Source organism: Pyrgilauda ruficollis, unplaced genomic scaffold, assembly GCF_017590135.1.
Source record: "Pyrgilauda ruficollis isolate IOZ18807 unplaced genomic scaffold, ASM1759013v1 scaffold41, whole genome shotgun sequence".
Taxonomy (NCBI): Eukaryota; Metazoa; Chordata; class Aves; order Passeriformes; family Passeridae; genus Pyrgilauda; species Pyrgilauda ruficollis.
In genome coordinates, this window is record NW_024525601.1 from 314545 (window position 1) to 332292 (window position 17748).

At 33.1% G+C, this 17748-nt stretch overlaps 1 protein-coding gene across 1 annotated transcript in view; it reads left to right on the forward strand.

Moving 5' to 3' along the window:
* Positions 1-13793, forward strand: part of CDH19 (cadherin 19) — a 64305-nt gene extending 50512 nt beyond the window's left edge. Inside the window, exons 10-12 of the mRNA XM_041477778.1 lie at positions 7995-8112; positions 10059-10310; positions 12606-13793. Coding sequence (XP_041333712.1) covers positions 7995-8112; positions 10059-10310; positions 12606-13099 — 864 coding nt within the window. The 3' untranslated portion in view covers positions 13100-13793. The remainder of the gene's footprint in view (positions 1-7994; positions 8113-10058; positions 10311-12605) is intronic.
* Positions 13794-17748: the final 3955 nt, after the last annotated feature.

The following is a 17748-nucleotide window of genomic DNA, read 5'->3' on the forward strand; positions in this document are numbered from 1 at the left end:
TTCCCCTTTAAAACAAAATATGTATGTCTTGTTTGAACTTTTTAAAAAGTAATGAAGTACAGGCAGAAACCTCTGAAAAAATATAGGACACAAATTTGTTTCATGTTAAGGTCACAGATGAAAAATCTGTGGCCAGTAACTTCAGCAATAACATAAGACGCATTTCAAGCCGGATCCATTGTGTCCTTCAGATAGAAATGTTTTACTGTGAACTGAATTCAAATCCTGACTAGTTCAGTGCAAGTCTGAAAATATTTAAGACACAGCTTGCACAATACCTTCTTCAGCTGGCAGCTTAATCTATTGTTATATTTAACATCCTTCCCAGGAGGTTATTTTCCATTTCCTACTTGATATCCACATGAATGGGGTATCATCAGTCAGCTGCCCCAATTCCCAGTTATGCTGCTCTCTTTCCATTTTCCTCCTGTTAAAAAAAGTTGTTGTTGTTGTTTTTGTATGTTTTTTGTGGGTTTTTTGGTTTTGCGTTTTTTTTTTGTTTTATTTGTTTTTTCTGTTTTTTTTTGTTGGTTGGTTTGGGTCTTTTTTAAAGAAAATGATACGAAATAAACAACATCATCGAAAAATACCCAAACAAACAAAAAAAAAGCTATAAAGAGAAAATTCTATATGTTTTTCCACCACTCTAAAACATTAAGTGGATAAAAAAAAAAAAATATCCTTTGGGATATCTGTGATGGTTCTGTTAAAACATTTTGTTATGTTGATTTCTGAGTCAAAGAGTCTCTCTTTTTATGCCATTTTGGTTTATTTTGACCTCAATTACTCTGTGGTTAAATAAAGCTTTTCCTGTTGTTCAAGTGATCTCTTTATGGCCTTTTGAATCCCTTTATATGTTTCTCTATCAGCAACTACTTTGTTTATTTGGCATTTGGAAATCTTCCTGCCTGCAAAGGCTACCTCTGTTTAGGAGGTGTTTGGAGTAAGCCATTTCTATTGGTCTTTGGGTATCTCATTGACAGACAAAAGTGCAGGCATTAAATCAACTGCAATTCATGCTCCTTGGCTTCAAGACACCATGAATTAAATATGGATGCTTATAACATGGATATTTGTTGATTTATTTCTCAAGGTTTTTAGTATTTCATAATTGCCTACTGATAAATAATATCTGTATGCTAACCTATCAATAGCTACGTTTCAATATCAATTACATATACAAAGTATTTTGAGAATCACTGGATAAAACTGTTCTGTAAAGAATAGCAGTGTTAACAATAATAATAAACTATTTAAGTATAGTACACTGAATAATTCTTCTTTGACATTGCAATATGTGAATGAAGGATGAATGTGATACTTTTCTCACCTTACAGAAAAGCATAATGTTACTATTTTTTTTCATTATTTTCATTGTTATAGGTTTTTGAGAATCACAGGCATCTTTAGTTTAACTTGTTGAGACTGTGACAGTAATGTTAAATAATTTTCTCATAAACAAATTATCTTAGGAAGAGCAACAGGAAAATGCTACTGAAGTGCATAATTATCATAGTCAGAGTTTATGATATTTTATTCGGTGTTTAAGATTAAAACAGAATTGTTAGCTGATGTGTCTTCTTTGGTGTTAATTTTTTTATTTTTTTTCATTTTTATTCACAGAAAAATTATCCTTTTTTTTTTCCTCAGCAGGAAACCAAAAGATTCAAACGTGATTTTATAGGTGGCTTGGTTGTCCAATGAATAAGATAATTTACATTTCAGAATAATTAGTTTAAGCAATTAAAGGACTTATTCAGGATATTACATACCTTTTTATCTTAACCATACTTCTGCAATCAATTTCAAGGAGCTATGGAATCTGCTTACATGTTAAGTTGAGATTAAAGATTGTTTAGCTACACTATCATACCTGTCTATCCTTTTAACTGGAATCACTGTGCTGAGAGATGTTTTTGGAGATTTTCTGCACTTCTGCAATTCACTTCTTACCCTAATCTGAGCTTAGTTGTGTCTCATTTCATGGGATATTCCAAAGTATATTTGCATGAATTTACAGTGTTTAGGGGAAAAGGAAGGAAAGGCACAGCTGAGGGAAAGATACCACTGAAAAATGAATTGTCTTACTCAATCTAGACTTTGTCTTGGTCAGCCTGGTTTACTAAAAAAGTAATTTAGAGTGAGGTCACAATTAAGTTATTTTTACATAGCCTAAGAGCATGCTGATTTGTGATATGGAATATAAAATACATCATGAGTAAAACTAATTGTTGTCCTAATTATCCAGACTCAGACACAGTTAATAATAAGTTCAGTCTAGATGAGAAGGCTTGCTTTCAAGTTTTGGATTTTCTGAAAGACTATGAAAGTTCTTGGTCTGCTTTTATTTACTAAGTGCTGACCTTCAAGCCCCTGCATGGTGTTTTTGTGTGAGTTACAGCTATGTTTAGCTTAGCCTCCAAAAGTCATTCAAACAATAGGATTTGATTTCATTCTGTAGGACTATAATCCAAATTTGACAGTAAAAATGGATATAAAGAAGATAGATAGGTGTTTTTGGCATCATACTGAATGCATTCATCATGTTTATTAGACATTTTGAATGGAATTTTCACTATCCATTTAATGTTATCATTTAGTACTATCCTATAATGCAGAAGTCAGCTGTATACTATACCACAACTGAAGTTTTCTTTAAAACATTGAAAAACACTTTCACTCCACTGCCACTATTCTATAAATTGTTTTCCAAATGAATCAAACATGAAAGTTGCACTGTTAAATAGTCTTCTATCCCACTACAGCTATAGTTACTATCAGATAAAACAGAACAACATTAATAAGGCATTCAAGCCTGTGATTTCCTTTTGAATAGACTTTTTGACTTTATAATTGTGTGTAAACACAGTAAATTATGACCAAAATGTTCTATTAATTTTTTTATATTTACCATTTTTGGGTGTGTACAGTAAGTATAAGACTTTGAACTTCAAAGGAAATATTCTTTACAAATAGTCAAAACATCAAGATGACCAAATCTACACCAAAGGTAACACTAAAGACATCTCATCAGGAATGGATCTCAAAAAAGCTTAATTCCCAAGATATTAATAAATTAACTCATATGGAAGATGCACCTTGAAAGTTTGATGTAGGCTGCATCAAAATCCTTATACATAAGCAAGCTGACCATCCATAATGTACCTATCATGGTAATTTCAGCTCTTATGTGAATATTGATCTTTCTTCCTGTCAGAGAGGAAGCTGATTTCAGCTGAAGATAAACTATACTGAACTACCTATATTCTGAATTAATCTGTCATCTCTAATGCATATTTATTCTGGTAATTCTAAGTTCCTTTAATGTGGGGATCACATATGAAGAGTTTTTGATATTATAGCTTGCTTAATAATTTTTATTAGATTCAAAGAATTGATTGAGTATACAGGAACTTTGAGTCAGAGATAAGAAAAAACCCAAATTTATTTATTCAGTACTTGGCACATAATAAAATAATAATCAGTTACAATGTAAGTGAAAAGTACTCATTTGCTATTACTTCTCTAGATAATAAAATGTTGACAGAAGAAAAGAGAGGAAATCTTTAAAAAAATTCTATGAGCATATGATTAATCTTAAAAATGAGTAGTTTGCTAAAACAGATCCTTTCTAGCAAATCATGATGCAAAATTATTTTTCCTAACAGAGAAATGAAAGTGAGAGGTAAGATACTGTTTAATATTTCATATTGCATTTTTCTTCAACATTTACAAAAAGCATCTGAGCAGTAATGATAAAAAAATAAAAAGTTAAAAAACCCCTCAACAATTAATGCATCCTTTAGAATGTAAAAACATGATGAAGCTGTGAAAGCAATGTATAATACAACAGATTCTCACACTGAGCTATACCTGCAGATGCACTGAGTGCAACATGTGATGTTTTGAAACAGTGGGCACAGTGACCCATGGAAAATTCCTTTTTCTGTTTTATGTGGACCATGATTCCACAACATTATCTCTTAGCAGAATGGCACAGGTGGGAGAAGTTTATTAGCATATGTGAGCAAACATAAAAAAGCACCTCAGTGTCATGGCATGAGCTTTGTAATTGTTAATCCTTTGCAGATAGGTACACAATTTTATTTTTAGTTGAACAGAAGCATTTACAGTAGACCCAGATAAACCACTTGAACACTGTGCCAATTTGCTTTTCAAAACAGAAGCAGTCAACAGGAGAACCTGAGCCTTGAGGTAAAAGGTCTGCCTGGAACATGCAGTGCTGACTATAGTAATCAACACTTTAATCTTTTACCTGCTCTAAACTCTGATAATCAGTAAATATTATGACACTGAGAAAAAAATCTTACTGATTATAAGATTTCTGCCAATTTGAACAAAATCAGCTCTGTACTCCCCCAAAAATGGGTGATTAGGTCTCTTACATCCTATGATCCACAGCAGAACTCCTACTGAAGTATGTTTTGTGGAAAACAAAACAAAGTAACTGAAGTGAAAAAGAGGTGGCAAATGTTTCTACCTCCCTCCATTTCTCTAATGGGATTGGTAAGACTAGCACATAAAGGACTCAAAATTCTACACTCAGAGTTCTCTAGCACTAAGAGTACTGTTGGTGGTCAGATGGACAATTTATGCCTTAAGTTTAACTTGGCTGAAAGCCAATAGAAGCAAAAGGACTGCGACAAAGAATCTTTGACCTTTTCTTTTGCACCTCTCCATAATTCCAATTCAGTAAGACCATTTGGAGTTGAGGTAATAAATTTCCAATTAAGTTTTATCAAGATTACATGGCAGTCAACTACTCCATAATGCACAGTTATTGTTGTTTTTTATTTACAAGATGAATAAATACAATCAAATATAATAATTTATAGATTATAAATATATATTATAAGATGCTATTCCAATAACCTGGGCTGGCATGTGTATAAGGAATATCTTCCTTTTTCAGACGGCCAGGGTGGGAATTTTTGTTCAGATGATAGATCATTCACAACTGACTTACCATGCCTGGTATTCTTCTGTTGTTGGCATCTACAGTTACCACAAGTCCTCACAGGAATTTTTGTCTGATGTTCAGATTCCAAACCTTCACCTCCATTTAGGCCTGAAATGAGCATCTTCCTGTTTCCCATCCATGCTTGTGGTGGCTTATCTTATGGAAACTTTCTTCTCTGCTAGCACATTGAGATGTTTCACTGCATTCTTTAATTCCTCAAAAGCCATCATAAATTTAAATCAGTTTTTCAAAAACAATAAATTAATTTATTAATGAATCAATTAATTAATCTCGGTCTTAAAGAAATACCCATTTTTAAATGAACTGCTGCATCTTTAAAGTTCCTATATTAATGAGACTTGAAGTAAGAATTTTTAAAGCAATGAAATTTCAGCCACACCAACACAACCATTGACATAACCTTGCAAAAGCAACAAATCATCCACTATATTTCCTTTGTTTATACACTAAAATGTAGGAAGTGTGTAAGCCTCAACATACAAGCAGTAATTGCAGTTTTTGAGAATGTGATTCCAGTTCCCCTGGAAAAAGGCTAGAATCTCCTAGGTTAGATGTACAAAAACCTAGGAAATCGGAAAAAAAGAAGGGATTTCCTTCACTCTAGGTGATTTTTCCTTCTGAGTCAGTAAAATCAGAGGTACATATTGCTCTCTGCATATTTTGTAGGCTAATCTGGGCTTTGTTGAACCTTAGTAGATGTGCTACAGCAAGAAGTAAACGATAAAGACTTGTCCTGTCCTTACATTCCAAATTTTTCCCTGCTGCTAAGGTGAATCCTTGAAGGCATATATATACATATCTATATACTTATCTATATATATATATCTAGAACAACCATAGGAATCTTAGGTTTGTGCAGGACAACACAGATCAAAGCAAGGGAAGTTGGTTTGGGTTTTTCTTTTTTCAGTTAGCCACATTCTCCTTAGAATTTTATTGATTGAATCAGATATAGATAAAATGTACAGAGCCAAATACATTCTGTACGTAAAATATGGAAGTCAATAACGAAATAGCAAAACAGTAGCTAATTCACAACTGCTGTAGTTTTATGATTTTCACACATTATAAACTCCTAAAAATATGTTTGCAAAAGACATTGGTAATACCTGCTTGAATAAAAATCACTTTTTTTTTTTTTTTTAGTATGCATGTATGTAAGTTTTCTCTACCAAATAAATGAACTAAAACCAAAACAGAACAAAATAAAACACACTAAATGCGGTCAAGATGTCTTTGCAGATCACTATATTATTCTTCATATTTAGCATATCTTAATAGACCCTGAATTTTAAGGACAGGCATACATTCATACCAAGATTTATCCTCATCTGTGACATGTAATCAGCAAATTTTCAATAAAAACCAGTATGGTCTCTTTTAGTTTTTTTGAGGTAGATGGCAAAATGTTATAAAATGTGTCCTTCTTCACAATTTAGACTGTATATATAACTTTCTATCCTATTTCTGTTCATATTGAGCATATTCTGGGCATTACATTTCCTCATAAAAATGACGTCTGTGTAGTCAAGGAAGTGTTAGCTGTCAGTTTATCCTCACTGATTTCTTGACCTGCATTTTTATACCTGTATTTGCATCACCTCAGCTATTTTGTTAGTTCTGATAAAAGGAAAAAAATATCCCTCGAGAATTTCTCTCCTTTGTACACCATGACATCACTGAAAAGTTATTCTTCTCATCAATGGCAATAAAAAATCCCACAAACTAAAAAACTCAAGGGTCCTAATATTTCCATAGAGAGAAAAATATAGATTTAAAATAAATTTCACATATAAAGAGGGAAGAGTGTTGACAATACAAGGCTTTTGGTGTGTAAGCCACATTTTGCACTCTGCTGTGATGGCTTCATCAAACTTGGCTTGCTTGAAGAGAAAAAGAATGTGTGATGAAATTCTAGATCTTTGAAAAAAGATCTAACCAGAAAAGAGTTGTCAAAGGCACAGATGGAAAACAGCAGTAATCACTTTCACTGACTTAAAGCCCTGCTCATATCACTCAGGTGATGCATGGTTTGAGAAAAGTTGAGGATCCAAGTTCTGGTGTACAAATACATACAAAGCATGAGATAACTGATAAATTAGAGCCGAAGTTCAAATTTGACCCTCTCTTTTCTGAAAATTGGTGGACTTCCAGCAGTTTATTTTCCTCCTGATCAGCAAGAATGTTCACTAATATATGCTGTTAATTAAATATTTACTGATAAATATAAGAAATATAGACTTTTTAAGCAGAAATACTGCTAATTATGTTAACTATGTGATTGCTTATTTACAGAGATGAAAAAACATTCTTTTAAGCTCTGTTAATTTTTATCTTGCAATAACTGTCTGGTTTGACATATTTCTAAATGAAGGCTATTTTGTTTTCTTGAGAAAAAGCAGCCAAAAATTTCCATAATCAATCTGTTATAATACCCAGAATCAGCAATTCAGCAAGTGAACTTATCAAAGTATGTCACTTACTGGAACTACAATATACCAGTTGAAAGATGTCAATGTGTTTGTGGACTCAAAACGAATGGGCTTTGCATAGAAAGGTTTCTTGAAATGTACAATCACGTGCAGTTCACCTTGGATTAGAAAAAAAAATTAAAAAAAAAACCCCAAAAAAAAAAAAAACAAAACCATTCTAAATATATATATTTTTTTTTTAATTTTTTTTTATTTATGGAGACTTCATTTGCTCCTGGTCCTTTGATCTGGAAAACATTTTACATTTTCTCAAGATTTTAATGTCTGCCTGTCTCAAATGGATGAAAACTTAAAACAGAGTACTTGCAGAATATAAGTCTCAATAAGCCTATTTGGGTATTTGGGGAATATTTGCATATTATGCACTCAATGCAGATTCACAGATCACATCTTCAACATCAATAGTTTAATTTTAACATACCTGTTATATCCTTTTTATTGTTTTAAAGGACAAGGAAGTTTTTTTACTCTTAAACAATTCTGTTCTCTTATTTTTCCAGCTAATTCAAAGTGTCAGTGCAGTGGATCAAGATGACTCAGCAGAAGGTCACCATTTTTATTTCTCATTGGCTCAGGAGGATGGAAACAGCTCACATTTTACTCTCAATGACAATCAAGGTAGTGTCAGTCCTGCAGCTTTTTAAGACCTGCCTGATGGAAGATGCATGCTTCCAACAGGTTCTTAATTTCTTAAAATTTTCCATTTAAATAGAAATTTTTGTTACAAAAATTAGACATGCCCTGAGGGCCATTTCAATACAATAATTCAATAATATCAAAGAGTTTCTTTTCCTTTTCAAGTGAATAATATCAACAGCAAAAAACTGTTTTATTTCAGGGTAAGAAAAAACAGCTGAAATGAAAAATACACTGATATTTCTTATAATATGGTGGTCAAGTCCAACTTTCTTGTTAAAATTATTTGCCTGAGAAATAAGATTACTAGAAAGAGAAGATTGATATAAGTATAGGTTTGTTATTTCATTAATTCAGCAAGACCAACATCATAAAAACAGATAACTAAGAATGGAATCTTATTTTATAATATATAATATTAAGCTAAACCAGACTGAGATGAAAATACAGGTGTGATATCTGATGAAATTTCAAGGAGGTGACCATTTAGAGTCAGTCTGCTGAAATTACAAAGTAAAGCTTTGTCAGACTAAGCTAAAGTACACATCGTTCTTATTGACCACACTAATTATTTGAATGTTCTGGCTAAGGGAACAAATCAATGGAAATAAGTTTTAGGAAACTCCAAATACATTATATGGCAAACTACTTCTCAATTATCTTTAAAGTTAGTCAATGTATCATAAAGAATTTCAATTCCCATCTTCATCTCTTACTCCCTTCCAGGAAGAGATAAGTCTTTATATTAAGGTCAAATTGTGCACAAGCCATGAGCCTTTCCCACCTTTCTTCTTTCTGCCCAAAACCCAAGCAGACCCTCACACAAAGCAACCCATTCAGTTCCTTTTGATGGCTACTAATGGGGAAAACAAAACTTTTTGAAATATGATGCAATCAGATTTCAACCTGCCCCTTTCTGCTACATTCAACAGAAATGGCTGGTTGAATTGTGATAGCCCTAAGGAAGAGAAAAAGAGACTGCAGATCTCTAGTATTTTATCTCAGATTTACTTTCTGAACTATGATAGAAACCTAAAACAACTTATATGTGAGGGAGTTAACTTCAGTTGACTGTTTGTGTAGAGATATTGTGCAAATAATGGTAGAAACCCTTTTTCCCCCCTACTTCTACTTATACACACATGCAGTCTTTCACTCTGCCATGTGAAAAAATTCTGACATGGAAATATTTCCAGATTCTTTTTTCTTCTTTTCATTACACATGTATGTAGACAGGACTATTTTGTTTCGCAGCAATCTAAGTTACTTACTCTATTGATACACAGCAGGACCTGAATTTAAGCTGTTTATTGTATTTCTTACAGAACAGATTTCTAAACACTAATACTTAAATACAAAGCAAAGTGAAAACATCTAAAACTTTTCCCTATTTTAGGTGGTAGAAGTCCAGCTAGCTACAGTTTTCATGCTAGGGAAAGCAATAAAAGACCATTTTAGTGGACTTTTTTGTTGCTTTTTCTTCTTCCCCTTGCCACCTGTTCTCACTATGTGCTGCTAGAAACACTTTTTAACCTTTTTGATTGACAAACTGTCTGTATTTTATCTGCGAACTTCTGGCTTGGTAGCAGCTGGATACAACGAACCATTTTAAGAACTAATTAATTTGTCTGAGCAGGTGCCAGGAACTGAAAATATGTAAATTTATTTAGCTCTTTACATTAAGACCAGAGCTCCTCGGTCAAATTTTACTATTGCCCCTGGAGTACATATATCAAAACTAAATACAATTTATTCACAATTGACAAAATATGCAGCAAATATCAGTGCCTGCTTTTATGTTTTTAACTTTTGTTAATATGTAGCTTTGTAGAGTACAATTGCTCTTAAATAGGTCAGATTACACTAAATATTATTGTTGTTGTTACAAGATACATAAATGCATATTATCATAATAATTTATCTTCTAGATAACACAGCTGGAATTTTCACTGGAAAAAGTGGCTTCAGCAGGCAAGAGCAGTTTTATTTCTACTTGCCAATCTTAATTCAGGATAATGGAACCCCACCGCTGACGAGCACAAATACTCTCACTGTCACTGTCTGTGACTGTGACTCTGAAGTTAACACCCTCTACTGCCGATACGGAGCTTTCATGTATTCCTTGGGTCTCAGCACAGAGGCTTTAGTTGCTGTTTTGGCTTGCATATTAATATTCCTAGGTAAGTACAAGTAAGAAAAATTACTTTGCTTCCTTTTACGGAGGGGTTGGTTAAGTAACAAAGATGGACCCTTGACTTGAAGACTGGAAGTACTGGGCCATGGGAAAAATTGAAATAAGGCAAATGTTTCATTTCTTTCCTGTTTTCTTAACTATAATTTCTCCCTTCCTTTCCCCAGTTTTCAGTAAAATTTGAATTCTAACACAATTTGTTAAAAGTTGGATGTAGTTGAGTCACGGTCCTCTTTACTTTCCTGGCATTGCAATAACAAAGATTTCACAGCCCAAAGTCTGTATTGATCCCAGGTAAAGCTGAAGACAGCATTACACAAGAAAATTTGCTAGTGTAGGAATACATTAAAAGAAGTAGCACCTTACTCATTCTGCCTTAGAAATGGCAAATGTAGAACTGAGATCAATTATAAATAATAAAAGAAAAAGTCAGAAAGTTCCAGACACAGGGAGTTTCTTTGCCCATTAAGGTTACATCTCTAGACAGCATTTTCTCCAAACGTTGGACATCTCCTTTTTCCTCTCAGGAGACACTAGCTTAACGTCCAATACATTTGGAAATGTGTGGATGTGAAAACTGGGATTGAGAGTGGTTCAAATGCACAGGAGTTTTGCTAGTACCCCTGTAAAGGATCGTGCACAGCTGGCAAACAGCACTCAAAACCAAACCAACAACTCAAGGCTGGCTGTTCTTGACATCAGCCATTTCTTGACTCCATAGAAAAGCCCAGGGATGCACTACTTTTCCTACATCCATGCCCTGGTTTCCAATCGAGTGCATGGGAACATAAAATGAATTTGTTTTTTCTAGGCTTACCTGCACTTCCAGAGTTTTCTTATTTAAATCTGAGCTCACATATCTGCCTCATGTCTTTTAGTCAGTTTAAGCTTACAGGTCAGTGCACATTTCAAGTTTTGATTGAAAATTGCAGGGTATCTGAATAAGTTCATTTTGTGTTATTGACTTCAGAGACTAAGGATCAGGAAAACTGTATCACTGCATTATCCAGGCCATCAGGGGAATTATTAATCAATGATTCTTGGGTTCTCGCTCCAGGTAGAATAAACCCATGGCATCTACCAGGCTTATTCATATGACAAAAGTCAAAACAGGGATATAGATAAATATACTAGTCCAAAAGAAGAAAAAACTTAATCTACTACACTCTTTACAAACACACGTATTTTAAATTCCTTAATTCTTTGAATATATTTTTTGTAATTTTTTTAAATTTAAATAATGAAATGCTCTATATCTATTAAGTTTACCGTTTATCTCTGAAAACTAATTTTCAAGTAGGAAATATAACTTGAGAAGAGTTCACCACGCCAAGCATTTGGAAAACCACCTGTTTTGTGAATACATAGTAGAAATTATTGTTTTCAGTGCTTTCAAGCCTTGTGTTGGTATCTCCGTAGCAAATAGAATAGTTTATTGTAAATAGGTAAAAAAAAAATAACTATTTCAGGTTCTTCATATGCTTAAACAAAATGCCGTAATTCTTGGTAGTTGTATCATTTTATGTGCTGGGTAAAAAACTAAAGTCGACAAATTACTTATTAAGCAGAACTGCAGCAAGATGTAGTTAAAACAGAAAGAATTAATCTTCTGAAAGTCATAGAGTATTTAAAAGGGATGGTTCAGTTAAAATGAAATTATGTGGGATTAAAAAATAATGCTTTAAAGGAAAATTTAATAAACTTTTCATGTATAAAAAAATAAGATTATCTGATACATAAGCCTTGAGAGTAAAATGACGTAGAACTTAGTGAGTCTTAAAATTTGAAACCAGCACAACAGAAATAGTTGAATACCATTCTGCATAGTCTGTGGAACTGAATAATTCAACCAGATGAGGAGGATATCTTGCTTATTGTTTCATTTTTCATTTGGTCTGGATGGGTCTTTTATCAGAGAGACTGATAAAGTTTAAGAATTTAAATTCTGTATGTGAAATGGATATATTATGTGATAAAAAAGCACTTTCAAAAAGCATAACCTGTGTTTCCATCAGTTTCAAATTTGCATCTACCAAAAGAACTGCTCCATTTAATTCACCTTTTTTATAAGTCCCTTTGTAGCCATTTTCCAACACACCCGTTGCTCATCTCAAAACCATAAAACACATAAAAATTACAGCTCTATAAATTTGTTAAAATATCTTCACTTTTCCACAGCCTTGATACTAAGATAAGAAACGATTCTTTTAGTCTTTCCAAGCACATTCATAGTCTCTAGTTCTGCTTAATTTTTCTCTTGTCCCTTCTCTTTTCATTTTGTCAGTGTTCTTTTTGGCAATTGTAGCCATAAGGCAGCAGCAGCAGAAGAAGCCTCCCTTTTCAGAGAAGATGGAAGAATTCAGAGAGAACATTGTCAGTTATAACGATGAAGGGGGGGGTGAGGAGGACACAGAAGCCTTTGATATTTCAGCGCTGAGGACGCGCACTGTCATGAGAACGCACAAACCTCGGAAGAAGGTGGCCTCCGAAATCCAGAGCCTCTACAGACAGTCTCTGCAGGTTGGCCCAGACAGTGCAATCTTCAGGCAATTCATTTCAGAAAAGCTCGAAGAAGCAAATACAGATCCTAGCGTTCCTCCCTATGACTCACTTCAGACCTATGCCTTTGAGGGGACTGGCTCCTTGGCAGGATCCCTCAGCTCATTGGGTTCAAACACTTCAGACATGGATCAGAGCTATGACTACCTTGTGGACTGGGGACCTCACTTTAAGCAGCTTGCAGGCATGTATTCTTCACATAGAACTGTGGGGGATTAGGAACTTTTTGAATTGTTCTTTTGTTTTCCTAAGTCTCAGCAACCAAACACAACTGTGGTTTTTGAAAAAGGAAGTCATCCAGCATTAAACAGGAGAAATAAGAGCCCAAGGGTTTTAATATGGAAAGTTTTGGATGTGGAAACCTCCTGAAAGGATAAAACACACCAGGGGTGTTACCACATGAAGGGATGGAGGTTATAGTTTGAAAACCTTGTGGTAATTTAAGTGCTTAAATGCAAACCTTGCTGCTTTGGATATCTAGATCCTCTTCTGGATACTGAAAATCTGGATCTTGCTAGTATAAAAGGAGGAGTAGAAGCCATAAATGGATGTTGCAAAAATTCTGTCATCCATAAGCTTTAAACAATTTCCAAAGCTGACAAACTTATGCTGTTGTGGTTGAATATATACATTAACCAAAGTTAAACATGCATATTTGTATAATGCTTCATTATATAAATATAATTCTGTGAAAAAGTAGACCCTAGATATTCTAATACCATTGTCAGAAGTGCTTACAAGATCATCTATTTATTGTTCTTAGAATGATAAAACTAAAACAAATATCTTTTCCTATCAGAAAAATTAAAGCACATTACAGCATCAGCAAGTATTTGCTGCCATTTTAGTTCTTAATTAAGCTATTGGAAAATGTGTAAACCAATATTTAATTTAGCAAATAAGATAGGAAAAAGAATCAATATTTAACTTAAATACTGCAATTGACCACATTATATATTACTGCACTTAGGACAAAATGCTGTCCAAATACAGGCGTTTTTTCCTTTTATTAAGAGTTTAAAGAATGACTGATTTACCAGCACAGATTTATTTTTTTATTATGGAATATAAAATTAGCTGCAGTAGTCAGTTTTATTATAACAATATTAAGAATCCTTAAAATGCTAAACTGATGGTTATAAAACTTTATGTATGACATTAGATAATAACATAATAAAATGCTTTAAATGTTATCCACTTTAAAAATGATCCTGAATCATTTTGCAAGACTCAAGTAAGATTTCAAAATTAGTTTCACATAGTATTTTTTTCTAACTATTCCATAACAAATATATAGCTGTCTCAGAACATTTCTTTACTGAAACCACTACCCAGCAGTAATTTTGGAACTGAGGTCATAAAATGTTTTCAAAATGGTCTGTCTGGAAAAAACAACCCACTTGTATTTTACTCACTTCTCTTTCACTGAATACTCATTTTACAGAAATTATATCCTGCAATCAACTGATTCAATCACCTAAAAGCTGGCATCATGATAAATCAAATTGTGCAACATATTTCTTTCTTTTTTCCTTTTTTTTTCCTTCTTTTTCTAAGTAAGACTTTAGGTAAGTGAAACTGAATTACAGATTCAGGAAAGCTTATGCAAGGAAGAAACAAACAAATAAACCAGCCCCAACAAATAAATTCTGCAATGTTTACTACAGCTGCTCTTCACTGAAGAACACCAAGGTATGTAGGCTAAGTGGAAAAGTGCCTGTGCAGTTTAAATTCCTGGTACCTAAAAATAAAACATGGATATATTTGAAAATCAGAAGAGCTTTCCAGTGTGAGGTCTGGAAAGAACAGAAATATTATTAATTATATTCATAGGTGGAAAATTATGGGTAGGGGGGTAGGGGGACAGAGTGTCCATCTGACCAGGTGCTGATGAAGAAGAACCTGTTTCATAAGAAAAAAAAAGATTCTTTCTAGTCTCATGGTAGGATGTCAGTGTGAATAACAAGCTGAAAATAATCTTTAAAAGTAAAAACATTGTGTTAATGACTGTAACCTTTTATGCCAATGGCTTTCAAACAGATGTGGCAAAATTACTTTTATTTGAGAAAATATTTTACATATTAATAATTTGCTTAATGGGGAGGACTAGAGAGAGAACGACTATACGCCACTAGTTGTTGACAATAGTGAAAACTACATGTTTAGGATTAGGTCTATAGATTTATGTGGGTTATACCCTAAACAAATCCTTATTCCACAGATGGTCCCAGTGGCTTTAAGAGAATTCTTTGTGCTTTCAGGTTGTATTTAGTAGAAAAAGGATAACAGTGTCTGATCCTTTCTCAATCCAGAGATTTTGTCCATTTATGTGGGAAAATAACCTTCAACACTAAACCATTGTGCTTATAATTTTCTGTCTTTACTGTAAGCCATTTTAACAACAAATAATTTTTGTAAGTAGTGCATACCACTAACTTAGTTTTTTTTAACCCTGTGTAGGCCATTGTGAGTAATTTCTGTGTGAACAAGAATAATGGCCTGCAATGGATCTTAAATGATGTTTAGATGAAAAAGCCTTAGATCATGTTTACATAACAGCCAAAGGGCATGTTTTGCTCTGAAACAAGAATTTATTCCTAATTGTTACTGGACCACACCTTATTAGGTTCCTGGTATTCAATCTAACCCAGCCTTGTCAATTAATTTCCACATGTGAGAAAAGAACCACTGAACTTGGTTCACACTTTAACTTCACACTTCCTTTAAGTTTGCTGAACAACAGGTAGAAAAAGGTTTTTTTAGAATTGTCTTGTCATTTGCAGGAAGCAAACATTCTAAGAAAAAATTTATCATACAAGAGATTACAATCATGAGTAACATGAATTTAATAAAGGATAAGTTACAAGCTGGAGTTTCTGATGATGAAATATATTAAATTGTGGCACGGTTTTCCCAGTAGAATCTTCCATTATCTTAATCCTTCAAAATTTGATCACTAGCTAGAATTCACTATGTTATTGGCTGAACTGAAGAGTGCAGGTATGGTGATAGATGATAAATAAATATTCAGCTGTTCAGGACCTGCCCAAGGGAATATAAGGAAGACTTATTCTCTTGTGAATTCCTTATGATGAAAGGAAATGTGTTCACACACACTGCTTTTCTATATGAATGTTTGAAGATATATTCCTACAGGTGTCTTTTTCTGTGACCTGGTAAAAAGAAAGTTTAAGAACTGGTGAAATGTCAGACAAAAGACTGACTTTCTGTTTCAGTCTCATAAAGATTCAGAATGTTGTGGATTTTGTTTTATTATATAAAAGCAAAGGAAATTAATGCTATGCGTATATAATAATAATTAGCATTCAGATATCTAAAGTTAAAAAAAATTCACTTAATAGCATATTGTAGCTTCAGACTCATTGCTGTGAGTGGAAATTTTTTTTTTAATCAATTAAGCCAAAATAAAATGTTTCAGTTTGGTTTTGATTTCATACATCCTGATGCAGGTTTTTTATTATCATAACACTGAGAAGAAATTCTGCACATTACTGAAGGTAGTCTTACTCTTCAATTCACATAACTTTCCTACCTCATTTTTTCTCACAGGTATTGTCATCACACACCTAGCTTTGCTTTCAAGATCTGCATTGGAAATCTGGTTATTTTAACAATCATTCTTAATTATAAGGGTCACCCTGTCAGAGTAGAGTAACACTTGTTTGAAATGACAGTGCGCATTTTATGCTTGAAAGTCAGATCTAATATATGCTCTCTAAGGAGAAGAAGTTGAGGAGTTTATGCGATTTTGCACTCTGGAGAAGAAGGTATTTCACCTTGATCTAGATTACGAAAAAATAGTATAGAATTTATATGAAAAAACCAGTAGGTATTAGTAAAGTCTACAACATTTTTCTACCAGAAAACTGGTAAACCTGTGTCTTAGAAAGAAAAATTGAGAGAATTAATGTTTATAAAAAGAAGAAGACAGATTTGAAAATAATAGTCTGTTTGCTTTTGTATTTGTTTGGGAAAAGACAAATTCTTCATGCATGACCTTCTGTAGACCTTCTGTCTCATACTGAACTCATGGAGTTCAAGGAACAGTAACATTCAACTCTGATATGTAGAGAAGCATAAAACATGCATACAGAGAGATTGCTTACATCAGTATGAAACACCTTACCTGCAGCAAACAGATAATAATATTAGTCAGAAATATGTATAGGACTTAACAAGATGTTTGCCAAAAAAGGCAGTTAGATATATAGCACTAAGAGCAAAAATTAATAAATATAATTAGAAAACATAAGTGCTTCAAAAAACTCTCAAATAGCAGAAACTGGAACAGGATATCAAAGGATCTTAATTCCCCATACATTTTAATTATTATTTAGATAATACTTTCATAATATTAAAGTTCACAATTTTAAGTAATACTCCACATATGGGCATTCAAATATATTTGGTTTGTAGAGAGACAATGAAGTCTGCATATATATATATCTGACCTAATGGATACTACAAAAGCTATTACATTAAAGCTTAAAAGGATGCAGACTTACCCATAGGAATATATATATATATTGTGTATATATATATATAATATATATATATATATATACACAAAGCATTGCTTCTGTCACTGCTGGAAGTAAATCAGTCTCTGCCATTAGGAATTCCTTTGAAAAGACTTTAAAAAGGACTTACTTCTTCAACAAATTTTAGTAGCTTGGGAGCTGGAAAAGGAATTTTTTATGTACTGATTCACTAAATTGGATTTTAAAATGTCAAAAATGTCCTGCATTATTATAAGTGGGGACACCTGAGAGATAAACAAAAATTGGATGACCCTGAAGAAAGAAAAATAGAAAATAGTTAAACTGCATTGCCAAAAATAAAGATCA